This window comes from Sycon ciliatum, chromosome 9 (genome assembly GCF_964019385.1).
Source record: "Sycon ciliatum chromosome 9, ocSycCili1.1, whole genome shotgun sequence".
Taxonomy (NCBI): domain Eukaryota; kingdom Metazoa; phylum Porifera; class Calcarea; order Leucosolenida; family Sycettidae; genus Sycon; species Sycon ciliatum.
The window spans coordinates 27485460-27508105 of NC_088651.1; the positions used below are offsets into that span (position 1 = coordinate 27485460).

The 22646-nt window shown below is 47.9% G+C and overlaps 3 protein-coding genes across 3 annotated transcripts in view; 1 reads left to right on the forward strand and 2 right to left on the reverse strand.

Annotated features, from left to right (window-relative positions):
• The window catches only part of LOC135824583 (adipocyte plasma membrane-associated protein-like), a 13277-nt gene extending 12879 nt beyond the window's left edge, over nt 1–398 (reverse strand). Inside the window, exon 1 of the mRNA XM_065337317.1 lies at nt 1–398. This exon is cut by the window's left edge and continues 200 nt beyond it. The gene's annotated coding sequence lies outside the window, so the exon portion shown is untranslated.
• A 248-nt stretch (nt 399–646) lies between these two features.
• Nucleotides 647–11670, forward strand: LOC135824687 (adipocyte plasma membrane-associated protein-like). The gene is made up of 9 exons (XM_065337395.1): nt 647–1202; nt 2128–2247; nt 3200–3324; nt 4929–5030; nt 5857–6017; nt 6152–6317; nt 7852–7960; nt 8510–8690; nt 11065–11670. The coding sequence occupies exons 1-9, from the start codon at nt 1066–1068 to the stop codon at nt 11269–11271; spliced, it is 1308 nt and encodes a 435-aa protein (XP_065193467.1). The 5' UTR covers nt 647–1065; the 3' UTR covers nt 11272–11670.
• A 1303-nt stretch (nt 11671–12973) lies between these two features.
• On the reverse strand, nt 12974–22287 carry LOC135825405 (adipocyte plasma membrane-associated protein-like; the record flags this gene model as incomplete). The annotated part of the gene is given in 9 exon segments (XM_065338144.1): nt 12974–14443; nt 16029–16206; nt 16526–16629; nt 17161–17321; nt 17443–17607; nt 18192–18287; nt 19189–19310; nt 20198–20290; nt 22061–22287. Coding segments are annotated over 9 exon segments (1404 nt in total). The 3' UTR covers nt 12974–14134.
• Between the last annotated feature and the right edge of the window lie 359 nt (nt 22288–22646).

Genomic DNA, 22646 nt, shown 5'->3' on the forward strand with positions numbered 1-22646 from the left:
GTTAGAACACCACCAGTCAACGTGACAGTCACTCTAATCGATAGCTCATCCATGCCAGCCAGCTTCGTTCTCTCTTTTTCTGGTGTAATGTCGCATTTTCTGACAGGTTCTGTGCCACAAACGGTTACTGGAAATAGCTATGCAGCTCGACGATAGTTGAATCACTGCCGAGGTCCGTATGCAGTAGCTACAGAATGATTTTGCTCCTCAGTCAGCCTGAGCCAGGGCGGCTGATGCTTGGCCCACACGTGTCGAGCACGCAGCTGGAGGAGAGCAATTATGCTAGACTGACAAGACATTTCGAACATGGTTTGCCTGGATGTCCAACTCCAAGGAAGAAACATCACGAGATCAAGAATGATCCAGGGCCATTCTTCTCCTGTCGGAATGGGCTATCGGCAAGAAAAATCGAAGAACAGTTACATCATGGTAAATTACTAAATAACGACACCAAACCCACGGCCAGTGTCGCCTATAGCTAGCGCCTGTCGGCCACCCGGTACGCGGTATACCTAGCCCTGCACGTGTACCACGTGTACGTATGCGTGATAGAGGTCGCGTGCGCACGCCGCACGTGCAGACTCGACGGTGTCAATGATTATGACTGTTGTTTTCATTTCTTTACTTTTGAAAAAATCCATTCGCCTTCGCGGCCACCATCCCGTCCTGATTATTGTAGCCTTGTAGGGGCTTGTTGCAGTTGTAAATGAGGACCAGCCAGCGTTCCTAGTTTTCAAGTTAGTTAGTTTGTTAGCAACCAATTCCAGATCATGGTACTTTCCAGTAGTGGTAATACTGAGACAAACGTTCCTAACCAGTAAACGGCACGGTGTTGTCAGTGCTGCAGAAGTAATAAGTAACTAGTTACCGGTAGCGGCGGTACTCGATACGTTACAGAGTACTGCACTCACCACCTGGGGAAAGGCATTTTGACCAGAACAGAAGTGCATTTACACTCATTGTCCGGATTCCGCCACGACCCATTCTACATTTTAGATCGCTACTTCCTCGCACCCGTAGTGTTGTTCGCTAAGCTTGAATTGAGTCAGCTAGCGTTCAGCAGTCATGGATCTGCGAACACGCAGCAGCGCCGCTAGTAGTAGACGGGCAGATGCTGACAGTGCAGCGGATGCGGGCCGGACCTCTTCTTCCCGTGTGGACGACACGAGACGATCGAGCTCCCATCAGCCCCGAGCTGGAAGGTCAGCAGCGGGCCAGCGGCGCAGTCGACTACTGAGTAGTCCCTGCACGCACTGACCTTATGCACAAGTACTACAGTCCATTTCAAAACTATAGACGCGTCTACCTAGGCAAAAACCGTTATGCCAGCATCTATACCACATAAAATCTGTGATCACTTTGTGCATATTTTTTCCAAATTGGGCGTCTGTTGTCCAATCGTTTAGAAACTATATGAGAGTAATTGTGGAGCGGTCCTGAGCAATATTCCGAAAACTATTCTCAAAAAGTCCCAGCCAAATTTGAAATATTTCAAAAACCCTACGCGTCTATAGTTTTGAAATGGACTGTAGTACATGTAAAATGGAAAAGCATGAACCACACAAAGCGACATATTTCGGTATTGATTTTTGCGGTTCAAATAATTTCCTAATTTTAAACCGTGATCGTTACGGAATTATTAAATTTTCATTGCTCAGCCAACTGTCAAACATTTTCCAAATGCTGCGGGTTCAACCCATTCTCATCCGTGGATGCACGGGACTGAAAGAAAGTCAGAATCGTAAAACAAAATGTCCGCAGGAAAAAAAAACAGTGCAAGGTCCCTCGTAGGGGTGCAGAGGCAGCATGTCAATACGCTGAAACTCTTTTCCCTATTTGACAAGGGGTGCTACTCTACTGACCCAGAGACGCATGTCTGTATATGTCTTGTTGTCTGCAACCTTGCCCGGCATCTTTTCTCTCTCCTAGTCCTGCATACTGTGAAAGTGGCAAATTGGTGACGGGTGTCTTTGCATGGAATGGAATCTGCGCATCCGACAGCCAGAGGAGAGCGGAGTTAGCAGAAGTGCACCTAGGAAATGTTTTTTTCTATGCTCGGCATGAACGCAGTCTTGTACTGATCCACACATTGTTCTTGTCTGTGTGTGTGCATTTGAACATGCTCAGAGACTGCTCAAAACCCTGGTTTTGTTGCTTGCTACTAGCAATGGTCATCATGCTCCTAGTCGTGTACACAGTGTGCATCAGCGTATTCTCCGACTTCCAGCTGTACCCGATTGATGCCAGGTAACAGTCAATTGTACATGTGTGTGTGTGTGTGTGTGTGTGTGTGTGTGTGCGTGTGTGTGTTTGTGCATGTGTTTGTGTGTGCTTGTGCACATGTATGTGTGCTCGTGTGTGTGTGTGTGTGTGTGTGTGTGTATTTGTGAACTGGACAAGACCCGGCCACGGCACGGGCCCCGGAAGCGGTGGCGGGACAATGTTGTGTCCGACATGAAGGACCGCCAGATAGTGGACTGGTACGACCTCGCCCAGGTCGCAGAGAGTGGAGATCAGCATGCAACACCATTCCTCCGACCGAGCCCGTCACCTTAGACTTCGTTTGCACTTGTGGAAAGCTCTATCGCCGTCGCCAGGACTTGACTCGCCACGCTCGATTCTGTTCGTGACTTGAACACTGTTGGTCCCTCCGGGACCTGCTATCATATTCGGATGGACATGTTGTATGTATATAATACAACCCAACGTTACGCTTGTACGTGAAATATAAACCGACATACAAACCGAGGCGAAGCCGAGGTTTGTATGTCGGTTTATATTTCACGTACAAGTGTACTAGTGGGATGTATTATACTTATGCTGACCTTCATACAAACTGACAGTCAACTTCTTCCTGTTTCTATGGTGGCGGTCTATATGGGGTTTGTATGGGGTTTGTATGAGATTTATATGCCCAGTATAAGCCGTCAGCATGATGGGCAAGTTGACTGGAAGTTTGTATGAAAGGTCAGCACGTGTATACATGTACTGTATTTTGGGATAGTTATTTCGCGAAGGTCCCTGGACCTGGGTTCGAGTCCTGGCGGTGAGGTAGTGTAAGAACAATGATGGCATTGTCGATAGTGATAATGATGTCATACTCAATGGTGATGATGTCATAGTTCAATGGTGATGAAGATGTCGTAATCATGCAGTGTGACAATGCCTCTGCTGTGCGGTGTGTGGTGTTTGTCTGCAGCTTACCAGACGCACCACCACTGACGGGCACACTGTCTCCAAACTTTGCGGAGTCTATCGCCGACGCTGAGCTTCTCTTTGCCGACGTTTTGAACGGGGCTGAGTGTTTGGAGTGGGATGAAATGGGTACGTTGGTAGTAAGTGGATATCGGAAGAAAGCAGGTCTGGTGTTTAGATCACGTGAAAGACTATGTCATGTGCGGTATGAGTCGCCATTGTTTTCACTAATCGGCGTGGGAACTGGCTCCTAGTATATTTTACTCTGTATATAGAGCTGTTCCACACCTACCACATGACCATACAGGACAGCCATGTTGGTTACAACTCCAAGCTCCAAGCTCCAAGCTAGCGGTATCTGCAGATATTTCTATACTTCTAGAGAATGTGGTGACGTAAACAAGCGTTTCGGAGACAGCAGTTTTAATGTAGCTACAAGGAGGACTACTGGTACTCAGGGCCGGCGCCACTGGTACGGCCGGTTTGGCCATGGTCCGACCAACTTCCCAAAAAGTCGGTCCACGTGGAACGTCCGAAACCGGGGAGAAAAGGTTCCGATGTAGGATTTTGTACAGGGAGTCGCCCAGAGTGCAAGATTTGCATCTAAATTCCAAACACGTTATGGGGGAGGACCCCAGACCCCCCTTAAAGATGGCCCTTCGGCCGCACCACTCCGCGGAAGCTGCCTCCGGCCCTGGTACTGTAAGCATTTCCTCAGTACAAGTAGTCCTCCTTGTAGCTATATTAAAAGTGGTGACGGACAAATTTATTTCTTTGTCATTTCTTTGTCCATCACCGCTTTTCTAGTTTTTTGTCGGCATCACCACTTTCTCTAGAATTTGTTCAAGACATCTCAATGAAACTTTCATAAAACTTAATGACGCTTCAGCTGGTTCTATGTATTGCAATCTTTGCTAATACTTCTTGTGCGTTGCCTTTCCAGCAGCTCTGAACTCTGTTGGGTTCATAATACTAAGGGTTCATCTGGGTTTTTCTGAGCTATTCTTTGTACGCATGGCGGTGTGTTTGTGTGTGTGTGTGTGTGTGTGTGTGTGTGTGTGTGTGTGTATCTGTGTTGCTAGTTCGGTTGGTGGGTACACTTATGCCGGATAGTGTTGGGTCTGTTGCCAACGGGCTCGGCTGCTTGAAGCCTGGTGTAATGTTGTACCTACCACCTTTGTTGGTTTCAGGGTTCATATACTTTCTATTTGAAGTATACATACCTGTTAACCATGGACTACTTCTGGCTAGATTAACTCTTGTGTAATCATGGTGCTAGTGAAGCTTATATCAGATCCACTCTGATTTAGCCACCCACACTAGTAGCAAGTATTACCTTCACTGGGGGCAGGGGTAACTGCAGTTGGATCCCGGGACGGATACCCTGATGCCGTCAATCTTTTTTCTGCACCTTGTCCTCACCCACTTACTGAGGTGTGGTGAGCCCATAAGTGGGATCATTTTCAAGTCCACCCAGAGTTTTGGGGATTTCAGGGGGTGTCGGCCGTTGGGCGGTTCAATAGCCAATTGAGTCATCTTTCCAAGATTCCTTTTGAGTCTCTTTCCCCTCTCCCGGGGAGACCCACGTGACCAGTTTTGGCAGTGAGCAACAAGTAAGTACAAGTACAATCTGTGTGTGTGTGTGTGTGTGTGTGTATGCCTGTGTGTGTGTGTGTGTGTGTGTGTGTGTGTGTGTGTGTGTGTGTGTGTGTGTGTGTCGTTTGCACTTGTAGGTACACTGTACACAGGAACAGTGAATGGAGAGATCTGGCAGTTGTCCTCTGGCCAGGGGCAGAAACCATCATTAGTCGCCAGTACTGGATCAATAATGTGTGGTAAGGAAGAGGTGGAGTTGAAGGGAGAGAGAGAGAGAGAGAGAGAGAGAGAGAGAGAGAGAGAGAGAGAGAGAGAGAGAGAGAGAGAGAGAGAGAGAGAGAGGGAGAGAGGGAACCGGATAATGGGACACACATACTGTATGTATGCATGACATATGCTGTAAATCGGTAACCAACAATTTTCTTCCGGATGGCGAGGGATCCGGATAAAAGAGGATCGGATAAGCGAGGTCTGACTGTAACTGGTTTGAGGGAAAGACACAAACGGGAGAAGTCTGAATAAAAAATTGACTGTCGCCACTAGGACTCGAACCAGGGACCCTCGCTTGTAGCCAGCGATGCTCTAACCACAGAGCCATGGTGTAGTCGTCATTCCAGCAGAGACCGTTCCACATTTTCTTCAGACTTCATATATGAGCCGCGACACGACTCGTTTGAAAGTTGAGCATGCAATATCGAGAGTGCACATTTTCTTTTTGAATTCGATTAGTTTTCGTTGTGATTTATCAAGCTTTTTGAATGCGTTTTTTTGCAACAGAAGCAGTGAGAATTCAGCCATTGCGCTCTATCCATAACTCAGTTTGTGAAATTTTTGCCATAAGCACCCTTTTGTCATGGTGCGGCTCATATGCTGACATAGTCCTCGATCTGCGGACAGAACTGTTTCGTCCTTTGCGAACTCATCAGCGCAGCACAGAGGAAATGAGGCCGAACCTGATAGCAATGAAACATAAATTTTCCGAAGCCAGATTTAAACCAGGCCCGACGTATATATTCTGCAAGATGGCTGCTCTGTTTGTGTTTATTTGCACATTGTTCCTACCAGACTCGACCTTGGAGCGACCCAAGCGCGAGTGTGGACGTCCACTGGGTGTACGTGTCACGTCGCATGATTCACTGCTTGTTGCCGACGGGTTTGGAGGTCTGCTGAATGTCTCCCTGAGCGACGGCACTGTGAGAGTTCTAATCCGTAACGAGAAGTCTGAGGTAAGAGAATTCTTTCTTGTATTATTTTTTCTGTTTTGTTTTTCATTCACAAAAATGGTGCGTGTGTGCATGTGTGTTACGTGTATGCGTGCGCGCACGTGTGTCACATTCTCCTACTTCATTCTTGCATTCAGCTCGTCAGCGGTAAGCCATTGCTACTTGCAAATGATCTGGTGGTGGCACCGGATGGCATGGTGTACATTACCGACTCGTCGTCCAAATTTGGCAATGACAAGCTGCTGTATGACTTAGTGGAGGGTGCGCCCAACGGCAGAGTCGTACGCTATGATCCCGTGACAGGTATGCTGTTTGGTTGTCATGCCATGCTGGTGGTTGCCATGCAATGCTGGTGGTTGTCATGCTATGTCGGTTGGTTGCCATGCTATGTCGGTCGGTGGGCATGGTATTTGTTGCAAAGAAGGATCCACGAGCTAAATTGGGGCTAAATTGGTCAAATGCGGATGTATAGCATGCAATGAGCACCCAACCGTGCACGTACACACCTACGGAAATCCATACACCTGTACGAGATGATGTAATGCCAGTAATGTGCATAAGGATTATGTACGAGATGATGTAATGTGCAGATGGACTATGGACGAGATGACGTGATGTGCATAAGGACTATGGACGAGATGATGTAATGTGCAGATGGACTATGGACGAGATGACGTGATGTGCATAAGGACTATGGACGAGATGATGTAATGTGGCAAATGTGCATAAGGACTATGGACGAGATGATGTAATGTGCATAGGACTATGGACGAGCTGCAAATGCGGCTTGACGCACACATGTACGAATACAGTGATGCATTCGGAATTGGTCCAGGGCGTCAGTTTTACACTTTGGGTTGAACATCAGCGATGTGCTGTGCGAACGCGAAGTAACTTGAGCTCATCATGTACAGTGTGCGGTCCGAAATGCAAAAGTGCGCGACGTATTGCCATTAGACTGTACATTCAACTTCGCCAATAACGACATTCGGCGGGGCATCAGAAAAGTGTCCTTATTCGCGAAGTGTCCTTATAACCGAAGTCCCATTTGAATGTATGTGAACCCATATTTTGTATAGTATGACATGCATATCAAAATCAAGCTCTTTTCTTGCTCTATGTCATTGTGTACTTAATTTTCATATTGCAGTTGAAAGGAACTAAAAATTCAATATGCAAGGGAAATCAATTGAAAAGTATGCCTTTTTGAGCCATCTACAGGGCCAGAGACATGTACATTGTACATGTATGATGATTACTGTACAATCATGTACAACTACATGTACATTGTATACATATAGGTGTGCTGGTAAATCCAACAATTTTGAAGCCAACATAAAAAGGAAGAAAAAGCCCCCCCCCCCCTTGGCTGCATTTTCTTGCATGTGTGCCTTTATAATAATATCCATCACCATACATGTAGGTTCTGGTACCGTTCTGCATGCATGACAGGTACATGTACATGTACTTGACTGACCGGTACTTGAAATAGCTGTCAAAAGCCCAGAAAGTCGTTATTCAAGCAGTGAATATGACCTCGGGGCACTAAAAGCATGTCGCTATACGCGAATTGTCGTTATTCAGATAGTCGTTATATCCGAAGTAAAATGTATACAGTTAGATGGGACTTTGCTCTGGGCATGGAAATTCGGTCGTTATTCGCGAATTGTCGTTATATCCGCAGTCGTTATTAGCGAAGTTGACTGTATACATAATTATGATGTCTGTCAGCTGTGCGTTTGTCTTGACTTCTCTTTGTGCTGCTACCGTATGTGTATGTGTGTGTATGTGTGTATGTGCGTGTGTGTTTGGATACGTGCGTGTTTGCATGTGTTAGGTGTTGCGAATACGTTTGTGGACAAGCTTCACTTTCCGAACGGCATTGAGCTGAGCCAGGATGGTCAGAGTATCCTGGTTGTGGAGACCACCAAAGCAAGAGTTATCAGGTTAGTGGGATGTCCCTTATTATCGATATTTTACACGAAGAGAAAAAGTTTAGTTTATGGATGGGTGGGTCAAGGAGAGTTTCGTTTTGAAAAATATTGATATTGGAGACATCAAGGCATTCTTGCTGTCAAGTCAATCTATCTTTCGTTCGGGGGGGGGGGGGGGGGGGGAATGTCCTCACTAAACTTTTTCGTTTCATGAAAATTATCGATAATGCCGGATGGCCCCTGATAGTGGGACACAAGCATGAGTTATCAGGTTAGTGGGGTACAAGCGAGATCGGTGCGTGTGCTTGCTGCGCCCGTACATTGCATTGTTGTGTGGAAAGGCAATAGTGGAACATGGCAAATAGGTGAACTGTTCGCAGCCCCCCCCCCCCACATTTCTTTCCTGGCTAGAGCCCTGAACGTGTGTTTGTGTGTGCACGTGTGCGCGTACACGTATACGCGCGTGTGTGCGGCTGCATGTGCGTTTGCGGAGGAAGGGAGGGAAGGAGAGAAGCACTGAGTGGCGTTTTTTCTTGTGGGTTTCTTTTTGTTTGCTTTCAGGATCTTCATCTCCGGAGAGCGCACTGGCCAGTCGGAGGTGATGCTTCCAGCGACGCCGGGTTTCCCCGACAACATCCGTCGCCATCCCAACGGTGGTTACCTGATTGGCATGTCAGGTGCACGCACTGCACTGGTCACATTCTTGGAAAACAAGCCCTGGATCAGAAAGTTCTTAGTCAGTGTGAGTTGTACGTGGCACATCGCTAAACTCTCGCATACAGACAATGCCTGAAATGCAAAAAAATTAACCCGATGAAACTCGAATGTTGAGCCAATAGAGAGTTTCTGCCACACGGTAGAACGTACCAAGGTACGTATGGAAACCTCATCGCGGGACGAAAACTGAGCGCACAGAGTACATGTGGCGGGAAGTTCGAGCATGCTACGCGCAGCAAAACCGGCGCAACGTACGAAAAGTCCGTGTCAAACTTCACTGCAGTTGACACGGAGTTTGGTACGTGGTTCTGTGTAGCAGAAACTCACTAATGTTGAGCCAATGTTGATGTTTGTACAGTAAAACCTGAAATGGCGACCACTCGACCATGGCGACCACTTTTCCTTGTCACCGACGCATTCACATTCGAAACAGCTTGGATAAGGCGACCACTCGCTCAACGCGACCGACGACCACCCACCCGCGACCGCGTTGCACAGTGCTCGTACATGTAAATGTATGCATTGCATGGTGCACCATGCATGGTAGATCTACACATCAGTGCAGGAAGTGTAGATACGCATGGTGCATGCACGGCACTTGACAGGTCTGAGGACCCCAGGCACATGAGTCGTGCTAGCCTAGAGTAGCATAGGTGTGTGCAGTGTGATACACTGATCAAAATGATGTATCACATGTGGATATGGTCACGTGACCCACTGAACCTGGATAAGAAGACCACCTGGCCACGGCGACCACTTTTTCTCGTCCCTTGAATGGTGGCCTCAGGCAGGTTTCACTGTAACTTGAATGCTTCAAAAATCGGTCAGCAAAGGAATGCACTCCACTATGCGTGCGCTCTTGAGCGTGTTATAAAGCAGCCATACCATTCGGTTTACGTAGTGGCACGCAAAACAATAGACCAATCCCGAAAAGATTGTCTGGGTTCGAAAGGGGGCATGTCAACTGAGAGTACACTGTACAACACATACATGGCACTACCTGATCAGCATGCGGCACAGGACGTGTTTGATAGTTCGCGTGTGAATGCGAGGGTAAGTACACGGTTTTCTCGTTAGTTGCATGCAAGAGAGACGATGCGACAGAAAGCAAAGCCGTTTGTAGTTTTCTCTCTCGCACTGGTAATGGTCTGCTGTTGGAGTTGAAATGCTAAGACATAATCCTTGTTTCGCTCTTCTGTGTAGTGTGAAGAGGTCAACGAACATGTAGAGCTCACTTTGATGAAGTAGGCAAGGCTGTGAGCGCTGTGGCTCAAAGCGATAGGCCCTAAATCTTACGAGATATTTCGAGTGCTATTGTTTGTTGCGAGCGCTTCGTCTTCGATGAGTTCTGCCTCTTTCCTGGCAGCTGCCCTCCTATAGAACCAACCACGAAGTGACTGTACTCATCTGCAGCCGATCAGTGTTATATTGTACAAGAAGATATCGTTTTCGCCAAGCCAGTGCCCCGCCAAAGACCATCGCCGTGTCACACCGTCGGAACGAGTTCATGATGAGAAACATCATTCGCGCGAGCGTGATGAAGAACTATTTCGAAAGACAGCATAGTCTTTACCCCCGAGACGACAACTATGCGCACGTCCTGCAAGGGGAGAATGTCACCAGCGACATCAACGAAGACGACGGCAGTATTTCGGAAACCTGGAGTCAGCGGAGGTCGTCAAGCTCCTCCGCGACCCGGTACATGTACAAGACATGTCGACACGAGCGTGCGGAAACACAGCATACACTGTAGTAATGTTGCGGGAGTTTGCGGAAGGAGTCCAAGCTGTCGGGAAATCCATCAGCTCCAAAAGCTACCTGTAGGTGGGCGATGAGAGTCCAGCTTCAGACTACAACAGTCAGGACTTGTAAAATTAATAGTTGAACTTTGTGAAGCGGCAGATCGAGTTAGTTAGCTGAAATCGTAGCCTGTTGCAGTATGTCGGCGCTATGTAGCTTGCATTTTTTACGGAGAGTCCATCGCCACGCGAATGTTTCTCTCCTCACCGAGAGCTTGCTGGCCTCCAAACTCCGTCAGGGTCTGCCTAAGGTACCGAAGGTCCTTTGACTAGCTGCTGGCAGGACTCCATCAAATCCTTTAGCTTCAGCTCGGCGAGCAAAAGTCTCTCTCTCCTCCGCCATGAGCTGACACACACAAACTGAATACAAAACGATGCACTTCACACGTGCTGGCTTGCACGCGTGCCCCCTTTCACGAACCCAGACAATCTTTTCGGGATTGGTCTATTGTAACGTGTTTTCTTTCATGCTCTCTCTCTCTCTCTCCATCTCTGTCTGTCTGTCTGTCTGCCTGTCTGTCTCTCTCTGTCTCTCTATCTCTCTCTGTCTCTCTCTGTCCCTCACACTCATTCCCCCCCCCCCCCCCCATCTCTCTGCAGATCATGCCCTACAAAGTGTTGTTGAGCCTGAGCAAGCCCTACAGTCTGTGTGTCCACGTGTCTGAGAGCGGCGACTACCTATCCAGCTGGCATGATGCCACTGCCAGCAAGCTGGGACACACAGCGCACTGTGCAGTGCATGACGGCCACCTCTACGTGGGCTCCTTCGAGAAGCGGGGCATAGCCAAGCTCAAGCTGAGGGTGTGAAAACACCGAGCGGTTATACGGTTAAGTACCGTTGACCCCCCCCCCCCCCCCCCTGCCCCTCACGCCGTGCCGCTTCCCAGCTGGTTTTCGACAGGGGGCGGGAATTAACATTAGATCAAGTCGCTCAAGTGCAGTACGATGTACAATCGGCACTTTGGCGGTCCGAGCATTGACAAAATAGTACTTAAAATTGTATTCGACTTGAAAAGTAATGGTAGGAAAGGCCTAGTCGAAACTATAATTATGGTATCTGTGTTTCGTGTGCTGATTTGCTTTTCTCCAACCAAGAATCTATTCTTTTATTTATTTTAAATCGAGGTTTCTGGTTTGGTTTCTCAGACTTTCTCTAATGAAATTACAGTAATTTGACCTACACTGAAAACGACGCATTGTACAGTACACACCGTACAGCGTATATACTAGGGTTGTTGTCTCTGCATTACAGGGAGCCGACTGCATCCTACTTCATCACAAGACGCGCGTGTGTGTGTGTGTGTGTGTGTGTGTGTGTGTGTGTGTGTGTGTGTGTGTGTGTGTGTGTGCATGGTGTGCATGGTGTGTGTGTGTGTGTGCGTGTGTGTGTGCGTGTGCGTGTAGGGATTCACTGGCCAGAAAAAGTCACTTCAAATAGCTGTATGGTGTAGACCAGGCTGAATAGTGACGGTCAATTCTTCAGCCTTGCAAGCTGTTGAATGGTGCAATCCCGGCACAAATTGCTATGGCTTCTGTCGTAGCATTGCTATCATCGCCTCCGGCGATGGGCGTCAAAAAGGTGTGTGCGTGTGTGTGCGCGAGAGCGAGCGAGCGGCCGTGCGGGCACATTTGACTGTCTCCTGCACATGTGTACATAAATTACGAGAGAATGGGCTCAGCTGTCTCACTTTCACACCGTCCCCCCACACTCTCTTGTTCCATCTGTGGCTTGACCAGCAGGACACGTTTCGCCGGGTCTAGCACACCGAGACGGGTGACTGATCGTCTGCATGGTGACGCTCCACAGTCCACACCTGAACTTGCCATGCAATCATGTGACTTGTAAGAGTTTGTTTACGTTAGGTCCGAAGTCGAACCCCTACGGCCGTGGGTATGGAGCTGTTGCACATCTATCACGTGACTATACACACCAGCCATGTTGGTTCCAGCACCGCTCAACCTCTGCATCAGGGAGTCGTAAATTACCGGTATTTTACGACTCCCTGCTATGCATTTATGGGTCACATGATGTTGGCCATGTTGGTTCCAACTCCAGTAAACTCCAGCATGAACTACAGAGTCACATAATAGGGCTTGAAAGTGCTACGTCACAGCATAGTAGCAACAATTTCAAAAATTCAAAAACTGGATCCACTTGGATCCAGTTTTTGTATGGATCCAAGCACTTTTCAAGCGGTCTTACTCACAGCAAGGTGATGTAGCCAGTGAAACTGACTGATTTGGCTAATGGGGGCGGGGTGACACCTGGTGGCGAAGTAAAAGTCACACATGCATACGACATGAGTGGGTTGCTATGCACCCACATACTGAGGCAATAGCAAAGTCACACCTTAGTGGATCCAAAATAGAAATCTGATGTCAACTTACTACTCCCTGGCCGTTTTTGACGTCATCACTTTCAAGCCCTATGCGGGGCATGTTGGTTCCAACTCCACTCAACCCATGCATCTATGGGTCACATGGTGTCGGCCATGTCGGTTCCACTGTCCGCTTTTTACACAAATTTATTTTAGTAATGCTTTCATAGTAGGCAATTCACTTTAATAGTAGCCACAAGAAAACTTCAAAACGGGCTGCAGCAAGCCAGTAGCTGTCCGCACAGCGGAGGAGCTGATAAAAAAAACTGGGTGCGCACATGCAATATTATAGGCTGGGTGTAGAAAGGACGAAGAGCAAGAAAAGGCATACACATAGAATCGAGCTGCTATGATTCAGTTGCAAATCAGTGAACTGTGAGTGAAAACTAGTTTAGATCTCAGGTCAAAAAACAATGTCACGTGATGAAAAGTTTAAAAAAAACGTGTCGTCGAGTAACTGAACTAGTGTCACAATTGTAACTACTGTATATAAACCACCACCTCATAAAAGATAGATCTGACCAGCAAACTCGAAAACAATGTAAGCAGAAACATGCCATGCCCGTCTGAAGACTTGATAGACAAAACACAGAACATCACAAGTCACAGCGCTGTACACATTAACGCAGAGCATCACAAAAACGCAGCGCACGCAATAACGCAGACGGACGAGGGCATTTTCGCTGTCCAGCAGGCTATTGGATATCTATTGGATAGTGGTCACCATGACGATAGTACAAGCATCGCCAGCGACAACAGTAGCAGCAGCACGGACGTGGAAAGATGAAAATAGCTTTCTCTAACAATCTGCGAGAAGATATCTGATGAATGATGATGATGATGATGAAGAATGGAACAGAAAATCTATTCTGAATGATACACATTCAGTCATTTCGAACAAGAAAGTTGCACTTTGCGTGGTGATAGTTGCACGTTGCGTGGTGAAGTCTGCAGCTTGCATTCTATTCATAGCTTTAGAAGTTTTCTCCCCGGAGGAAGCCAGGTGGCAGGCTTGATTTCAGAGCATGTCTTGTTCCAATCCGGTGTGTGTGCTACAGAACGGCTGGTCGCGAAAGAACTGGGTGTCATGCTCCTAGCCTAGACCATTTCTATCTTCATGTACTACAAATTTACAATAAAAAATGTCGTTCCACCAACCCGTTGTCTGTTGTGTCTGCGAGCCTCACCCATTAGAATCTCAACACAGTCCATGCACAGTCACCATGTACGCTGTATGCTATGCTTGATGAAATTCTAGCCTGGTCGGTCTTCGGCGGCCCGACGGACTCGCCTCACTTGCCGGGTTTCCTCTTGACGTGGCTGTGGCGCAGCTTGACGCGAGACAGAGCACTGTCAGGTTTGCGCGACGTGAAGTACATGTAATCACCGTGCACACGACACTGCAGCACAGCCGACACCACACGACCGCGCGACGCGTGCCAGCTGTCGACGATGTCACCGCCCAGGTCGGGTGACTCATCGATGACGTCATCGCCCTGGTTGGATGACTCATCTTGGTGTGCAGCTGTTGATGTGTCGGTGATATGAACGCACAGATTGTAATCATCCTGGAAGCGGAGCAGCACAGACTTGGGGAGCAGCTGCATAATACACACACGCACACACACACACACGCACGCACACACCCACGCACACACGCACGCACACACACACACACGCACCTGACCTGTCCTGTAGAGCCACTACCACTAGGGTCACGTGTGCCCCGGAGGGGAAGCAGAGAGAGAGAGAAAGAGCACGCCACCCGATGGCGCTCCAGATGCGAGACTAGTCGGAACCGGCGAGAGCACACACGCCAACATCAATGCAAAAGAAGAACAGGGATACTAGCAGTACAGTGGAACTCGTGCACAACAACCTCAGCTACAATGCAACAACCACTCGCTAATAACCATCTTGGGGTATAACAACCACTCGCTAATAACCATCTGGGGGTATAACAACCACTCGCTAATAACCATCTGGGGGTATAACAACCACTCGCTAATAACCATCTGGGGGTATAACAACCACTCGCTAATAACCATCTGGGGGTATAACAACCACTCGCTAATAACCATCTGGGGGTATAACAACCACTCGCTAATAACCATCTGGGGGTATAACAACCACTCGCTAATAACCATCTGGGGGTATAACAACCACTCGCTAATAACCATCTGGGGGTATAACAACCACTCGCTAATAACCATCTCGGGGTATAACAACCACTCGCTAATAACCATCTGGGGGTATAACAACCACTCGCTAATAACCATCTGGGGGTATAACAACCACTCGCTAATAACCATCTGGGGGTATAACAACCACTCGCTAATAACCATCTCGGGGTAAGACAACCACTCGCTAATAACCATCTCGGGGTATAACAACCACTCGCTAATAACCATCTGGGGGTATAACAACTCAGGAATAACAACACAGTCTTCAGACCTAGTGACTACCCGACTGCATATCCTCACTAAACTTTCTCATTCAGAGAAAAATATGGATAAGGCCATGGTAAAAAATAAAGTTGATTCTCAGGTCATGAGCCTGTGAAAATCGGTGCGAGCGAGCGATTTTTTATTTTATTTCCCACAAATGTTTTATTTCCAAAGACAGGGTCACACATATGTACGTCACAGGTTCATATAATTATTCTATTATTCAGGCCAGGGAGTAGAAAAATACCGGTATTTTACTACTCCCTGATTCATGCCTTTCGCATTGACCGTTTTCATGTGCGCATATGCATGCATAGAAATAAAAAAATCGTCGGTGCGCCGCCAAAAATCGGTGCGCGCGTACTTGAGAATCAAAGATAATTTTTACCATGGCCTAATGGCGGATGGCCCCTAGGCGTAGAAATTACTGTACCCCCCACCGTATGCTCATACAGCTGTGATACATGGTAACGATCATGAACTGGTGCCACTGACTCATGTTCCAGTATACAGCAAAACCTGTAAGTAAAGACCACCATGACTAGCGACCAGCCTGGTACTACAGACCACATCGCCAGCCACGGACGGTCTCACATTCATTATGGTTGTGCTGTGCAAACCTCTAACTAAGGACCACCTGCCACTGAAGACAGCTTTCTCTGGCCCCAAGGGGTGGTCGTTAGTCACAGGTTTTTACTGTACATGAATTACGACGACATACTGTAAGCAACACACACACCTTGTAGAGCACGCGCTTAAACCACTTGTTCTCCGCCATGTAGTCCACCATGGCGTTGCGCACCACTTCAATGCTGACCAGATGCCCTCCGCCATGACCAGGATGGGCTGTGATCACGTCTGGTAGACCGGGCATTGGGCCACTGGTCTTCACCACCTTGCCTGTTGCTAGGTTCAGCCTGTATGGATGGCATGGGAGCACACGTACACACATACACACATGTACACACACACGCACATGCATGTACACACACATGCATGTACACACACGTACACACAGAAACATATCGTTTTTTCCGGGATAATTCGATTGAAATCCGTACTGCGGACAAATTTTGGTTTTCGGTAAAAATACGGACAAATACGGGAGGTTGGCAACACTGCCAGTGTGGGTGGCTACACTCAGACAGAGAGAGACACACACACATACACGTCCTGTCCTGAACATTGCCGTTTCCGGTTACATGTACACACATGCACACCGCACGGGTCACGTACCACACGAGCCGTGCACGCGTCAATTCCGTGACGATCAGGTACCGTCCGTCCCTGGTCTGGCTGAGGCCACTTGGAAAGTAAAGGCCTTTAGCAAAGACCCGCACCTGAACACACACATTGAACACAATGAACACAGTCATGCAATACCAAAACTAGACATGCTCAACATGTCACACAAGACACTGAAAAACTACAGAAAATCAATTTTTCATTTAGACTTTATTTGAAGGATTCTCCAAAAGTAAATGGATATCGGGGGAGTTTCCTGGAAGGGTGGATGAGACGAAAGAGACGTAAAAAGGGGCTAGGGGAAATACTTAGCAGAAACACTGCTCAAGGAAAACTACAGATAAAACACACCAGGGAGAAACAGAAATCAAAACCAAGCACTTGACGTATTCCAGTTATTGCTGCCTCATACGACGCAGGACGGCATAAAGATGTTGCAATAAAAAAAGCGAAGACATTGCCTTTTTTCACTTTAATTTCAACATCCCATGCCTTCGTCTTTGCCCTCTCTTTGCCTCCCTTTCACCCCCCCCCCTCCCCCCCCTGCTTTCACCCCCCCCCCCCCTGCTTTCACCCCCCCCCCCCCCCTGTACGCACAACTCACAGACGTGACAGAGGTATTGTACCTTGTCAGTTTTCGTGTTGTACTGGAGAATACGCCCATCATCGTGAGCTGAGAACGACGCAGCAATGTTCCCATCACAGTCCCACTCTGTCCAGGGCTCACCGAGGTAGAGATGGTCGCCGACACGATATACACCCTTCAGCAGCGTGATGCGCGGTTCACCTAAATGCATACATTACAATAAAACCGGGTTTCAGCGAGAGAGAGAGAGAGAGAGAGAGAGAGAGAGAGAGAGAGAGAAAGAAAGAGAGAGATTGGTGGGTATTGCATTAGTAAAACTCACCCTCTTGGACAAGCTGCCCCACGGACAGCAGTCTTGTGACGTGCCCAGCAGGTAAGCTGATGGCTGAGAGACCATAGTGCACATCGGTGACGTACAGAGTCTGTTCATCCTCCGATATCGTCATGATCAGTGGTCTACCACACTGCGTGCCTTGAGTAGGGTATACTGTATTCACATGCACACACACATGGACACACATGGACACAGGCACATACAAACACACACGCAAACATGTACATGCATACAGACGCAAACACGTACACACACACACACAGACACACACACACAACACATACACACATACGTGCATGCGCACACATGTATACACAAGCACGTACAAACGTGCGCACACACACACACACACACACACACACAAGCACGCACATATACACACGCACATATACACACACACATTATAGGTTTCGATGCCGGTATGGCACATCATCAATAGCACATCAATCATCATCAATAGCACATGACCTGCAGAGTGGTCGATCCTGGCCGGATGTCAACCATGGAGTGTGAACACACACACACACACACACACACACACACACACACGCACACACGCACGCGCGCACACATACACACACATACACACACACGCGCGCACACACACACACACGCACACACACACACACACGTGCACACGCACACACATGCACACACACACACACGCGCGCACACACACACACACACACACACACGCTAGGCAACAAAACGAACAAAGCACACAATAGACAACATACCACATGATTCATTGCCAATGTGAGCAATGACAACAGGCTGTTGAGACTGGGTCCATTTCCATATCGCACCCTCTATCGTACCGAAGTACATCACATCTGCAGGAAAGCAAGAGCAAGCACACATGTACTGTAGGTAGGAGAATTGAACAACAAAACAAAAAAAATTCTCACACCCAGCTCTTACTGACAGGGGAGTTGGCCTTTAGCAATGCTGGTGTTGTACATGTGGCTGCGCTTGTGTCTCTTTGTTGTACATGCGGTTGCACGTGTAGCTCTTTGTCGTACATGTGGCTGCTTTTGTGTCTCTTTGTTGTACATGCTGCTGAGTTGTGGTACATGCTGCTGCGCTGTTTTTGACTCCTGCGTACATGCGGCTGCACCGTCTTCTGTCCCCGTTGGTACACACTTGCTCGTCTTGTCCCCGTTGTACGCCTTCACTATAATATATTCTGTTGTCTCGTCTTGTCTCAGTGTCAGTCGTCTGTCGTTCGTTGTCAGAGTTAGTTCTTCATTATGAGTTCTCCAGTCGCCTTCTGAAGCGAAGTAGAAGAAAAAGCTCTCTAACAATTTGTGCTAGTCCTTTGTTGTGTGGAGTGGCGAAGAGCGTAGAGGCAGTTCGTTCACGGTTCACAAACCCGTGATGACACTGGTTTGGGAGCTTGCACATCATTGTGAACCTGATGAAGGCAATTTGCCGAAACGTTGGAATAATTATTGTGAAATGACTTGAACTATTGCAGTGGTAATGGAAGAGAACGTGTAGGCTCTACTCTTAACTGAAAACAAAAAAAAGTTTCTGGAACTGTTGACTTTCACTTTATACAGATAACAATTACACACACACACACACACACACACACACACACACACACACACACACACACACACACACACACAAACACCCCCCCCCCCTCCACACACACAGGTCTGTTTCAAAAGCTTAGAATATTCAGTCTGTTTCTCTGGGTAACGGTATGAGAGGCCAGGTGGACCGTACCTTCGCTGGTGATGACAAACTGATCCGGGGAGTGCAGCAGTTTGGGATGGATGCGCTCGACATTGCTGATCTGATGCGTGGCAGGATCCAGCGATCCGGACCAGTCTACGGGCGACCCTAGACTGATTGTAACAAAAAAACAAAAAAACATCACGGTTCACTTGACACTCAGTTAGCCTGAGTTGTCAGCATCCGCAGGAACGCCACCACCCTGCAGAGATCTAAGGTGTAGATGCAGCTCCTGACGCTGTGGGAGGGGAGTAGATCAGCTCACCAGCAAAGTGGTCAAAGACCAAAAATCCCATTCACTGCATCCGTGTTTCCCTCGTAACAAAGCACAACGAAATAACAGCCACAGCAGATATGCAAGAAAACAAATGTCCGTTGCTACAAGCAAGTACGTAGCTCCACTGTTGCTCGTGATCGTACGTGAAAGTCAGCTTCAAAGTCACTCTGTCTTCCTCTGTGTGTGTGTGCGCGCGCGCGCGCGCGCGCGTGCGTGCGTGTGTGTGTGTGTCTATCTCTCTCTCTCATGCACGCACACACACATACACACACACACACACACACACACACACAAAAGCATGCCGACCGCTGAAACGATGATAGCAAACAAGCTATGTTAGACAAAGCAACTTGTGCTGCGATTGGACCACTCTACAGCTTGCAAGGCTAATGAATTGACCACCACTACACACACACGCACACACACACACCATCGGACGTCCATCGCCGGAGGCGATGATAGCGATACTACAGCAGAAGCCATAGCAGCTTGTGCTGGGATTGCACCATTCAACAGCTTGCAAGGCTGAAGAATTGACCACCACTATTCAGCCTGGTCTACACCACACAGCTATGAAGTGGCTTTTTCTGGCCAGTGAATACCTACTTTTTAGTCTTTATTTCATATTTTACACACACACACAGACACCCCCCCCCCCACACACACACAGGTGGACTGACAAGTACGAGAGCACTACACATGCAGCTACAGCGAGGCATTTACCGTATAGAGTTAGGCTTGAAGTCACCGGGTTGCAGTACATAAGCTACAAGCAATGCACATACTCCAGCATACAGGTAGACCTTGCTGGGGGCACTGTGAACACAACATAAGCACAACAACAACAACAATTATTCATAAGCAGGACGGATTGAGTCCGGTGTCTGCTCCAGAGCCGGGTCAGCTGGGTCAGCGACCCGGTTGGGGGGGGGGGGGGGGGGGGTACTTGGACTCACTTGGACAAAGAACACCGGGTCACTTGTGACCCGGTTGTACATGGCCGTTGGAGCAGTGGCACAATTGCAACTTTTGTTGTACATGTACGTGCGTGTATGTCAACATTTTTTACTTTCTGAGGGGGAGGGAGAGAGGGGTAGTAGTAGTAGTCGTAGTAGTAGTATTTTATATTGTTCTATTTATTTCCGAAATTGGGTTGTCTTTTTGCTTTGACTCTTACTTCTTGGTGTTGTGAATAAATCCGTTCTCAAGTATTTTATATTTGACTAGGAGAGTCCCAACAGGCAAGGCCTTGTTTAATACAGGGAACCCTAGGTGATGGGTCTAAACTGAAATAATTCGTTTCGTGACGGCGTTCCACTGATAAAAGTCACGGGAAAACGTTCTGGAACTTTTAAAATTAACTTTCTTCAATTTTGATGTTACGAGTGTACAATTAATCTAATCTACTGCCGTGATAGAGTAAGCACTTGTACATACACAGCTGCGCTCGGCGAAATCCGGGGACCGTAGGTGCACATTCGGCGCCCCGGACTTGCACGGCCATCGGTGCCCTGGTCGTGGTACAAATGCGGCTGGACGTACATGTACATGTTTCAAATGCAGTGACGTCACCGGAACTGATGCAGGGCACCGGCTTTGCACTTTCGGTCGGATTTCCCCGAGCGCAGCTGACTGAGTATTTTTTTTAAAAGTTTGAAGGAACACTGGGATGGTGAACTGGTGCTGGGTGCTAACTACAGTAAAACCTGTGACTAACGACCACCCCTTGGGGCCAGAGTAAGCGGTCTTTAGTGGCAGGTGGTCCTTAGTTAGAGGTTTGCACCGCACAACCATGTATGAATGTGAGACCGTCCGTGCGTGCCTGGCGAAGTGGCCTTTAGTACCAGGCTGGTCGCTAGTCACGGTGGTCTTTAGTTACAGGTTTTCCTGTACTGTAAAAGCAGAATTTTTCGGTGGTGTTTTATTTTTCGGTAACTTCGGTGCCGAAATTTTTACCGAAAACAAAACGCACCGAAAATTTCGGTATAGTACTAGTACACATACCTGGAAAGCGGGTTTACCGAAAACTTCCTTCCACCGAACCGCCATTTCGGAGAATACCGAAAATATTACACCATCGAAAATTTCTGCTTTTTACAGTACCGTAAAGTACCGTTGATCCACCCCCTCTCTAATTCCCGCCCCCTGTCGATTTTCTACCTGTGAAGCGACTTCGGCGTATACAACGAAAACACGATGTTGAACCGACGCATGCACTGCTGTACACAATATTTGCCTATCCAGGATGAAAATGTGCACAATCCAGCACATCGAGTCTGAACTTCTACGTTGTTGTACATCGTACTGCACTTGACAGCCTTGATCTAATTCCCGCTCCCTGCCGAAAACCCAGCTGGGAAGCGACATGGCGTGGGGGCGGATCAACGGTACTTTACGGTATGTACCTCGTCCGATCGGATTTCATTGAGCAGCATGCTAGCATGCACTGTACGATGTCATTTTCAGTTTACACAATTCATTATTTCCTGATTTCTTCACCGGTTTTGAATTGCATCGCATTAATCCATTGCGTTTCCTTTTGCCCATAACTGTACAATGTCATGTACATATCAAACGTTCACGCACCGGAAACCTGTGGATCTCTCTGCCAGACGCCTGTCCGTCTCGTCCAGGACTTGACCTAGGAACGCAGCCTTTGCCTGGTCCTCGTCGCGGCTCTGTGTCGATCCATCTCCAGCTCCGGTTGCCTCGCCAGCAGCTGGGCGCCGGCTCCTGCCTTTCTTCTTCTGCGATTTGGGCATAACAATTATTGTTTGCACTCAAATATTTCCGAGATTTCAAACTGCATGAAATGCAGTGCAGCGAGTGAGACCTAGTACCAGGCCTGGTAAAGGTACCCGCGGAAATGTCTCTGCAATGTCACTATTGATGAGAGCGTAGAGCCCACCTCAAGGGGGAAGAAGGGGGCAAGCGTCCACTATTACATACTGCAAGAAGCTACAATTGTAGCCAGGAACAAAACTGCAATACAGCTACCGGTACCGGTATGTCTCATTTGTGGTACCAAGAGTAGATCTACTCTTGGTGGTACTGGTAGACTCCACAAACAAGATCCAATTATTATTTTAATTTTAAAAGATCGTTTTCAAGATTACAAAAAATCAATAAAAAAACTGTCTGACGTGACCATGGTGACATGGCATGACATGTA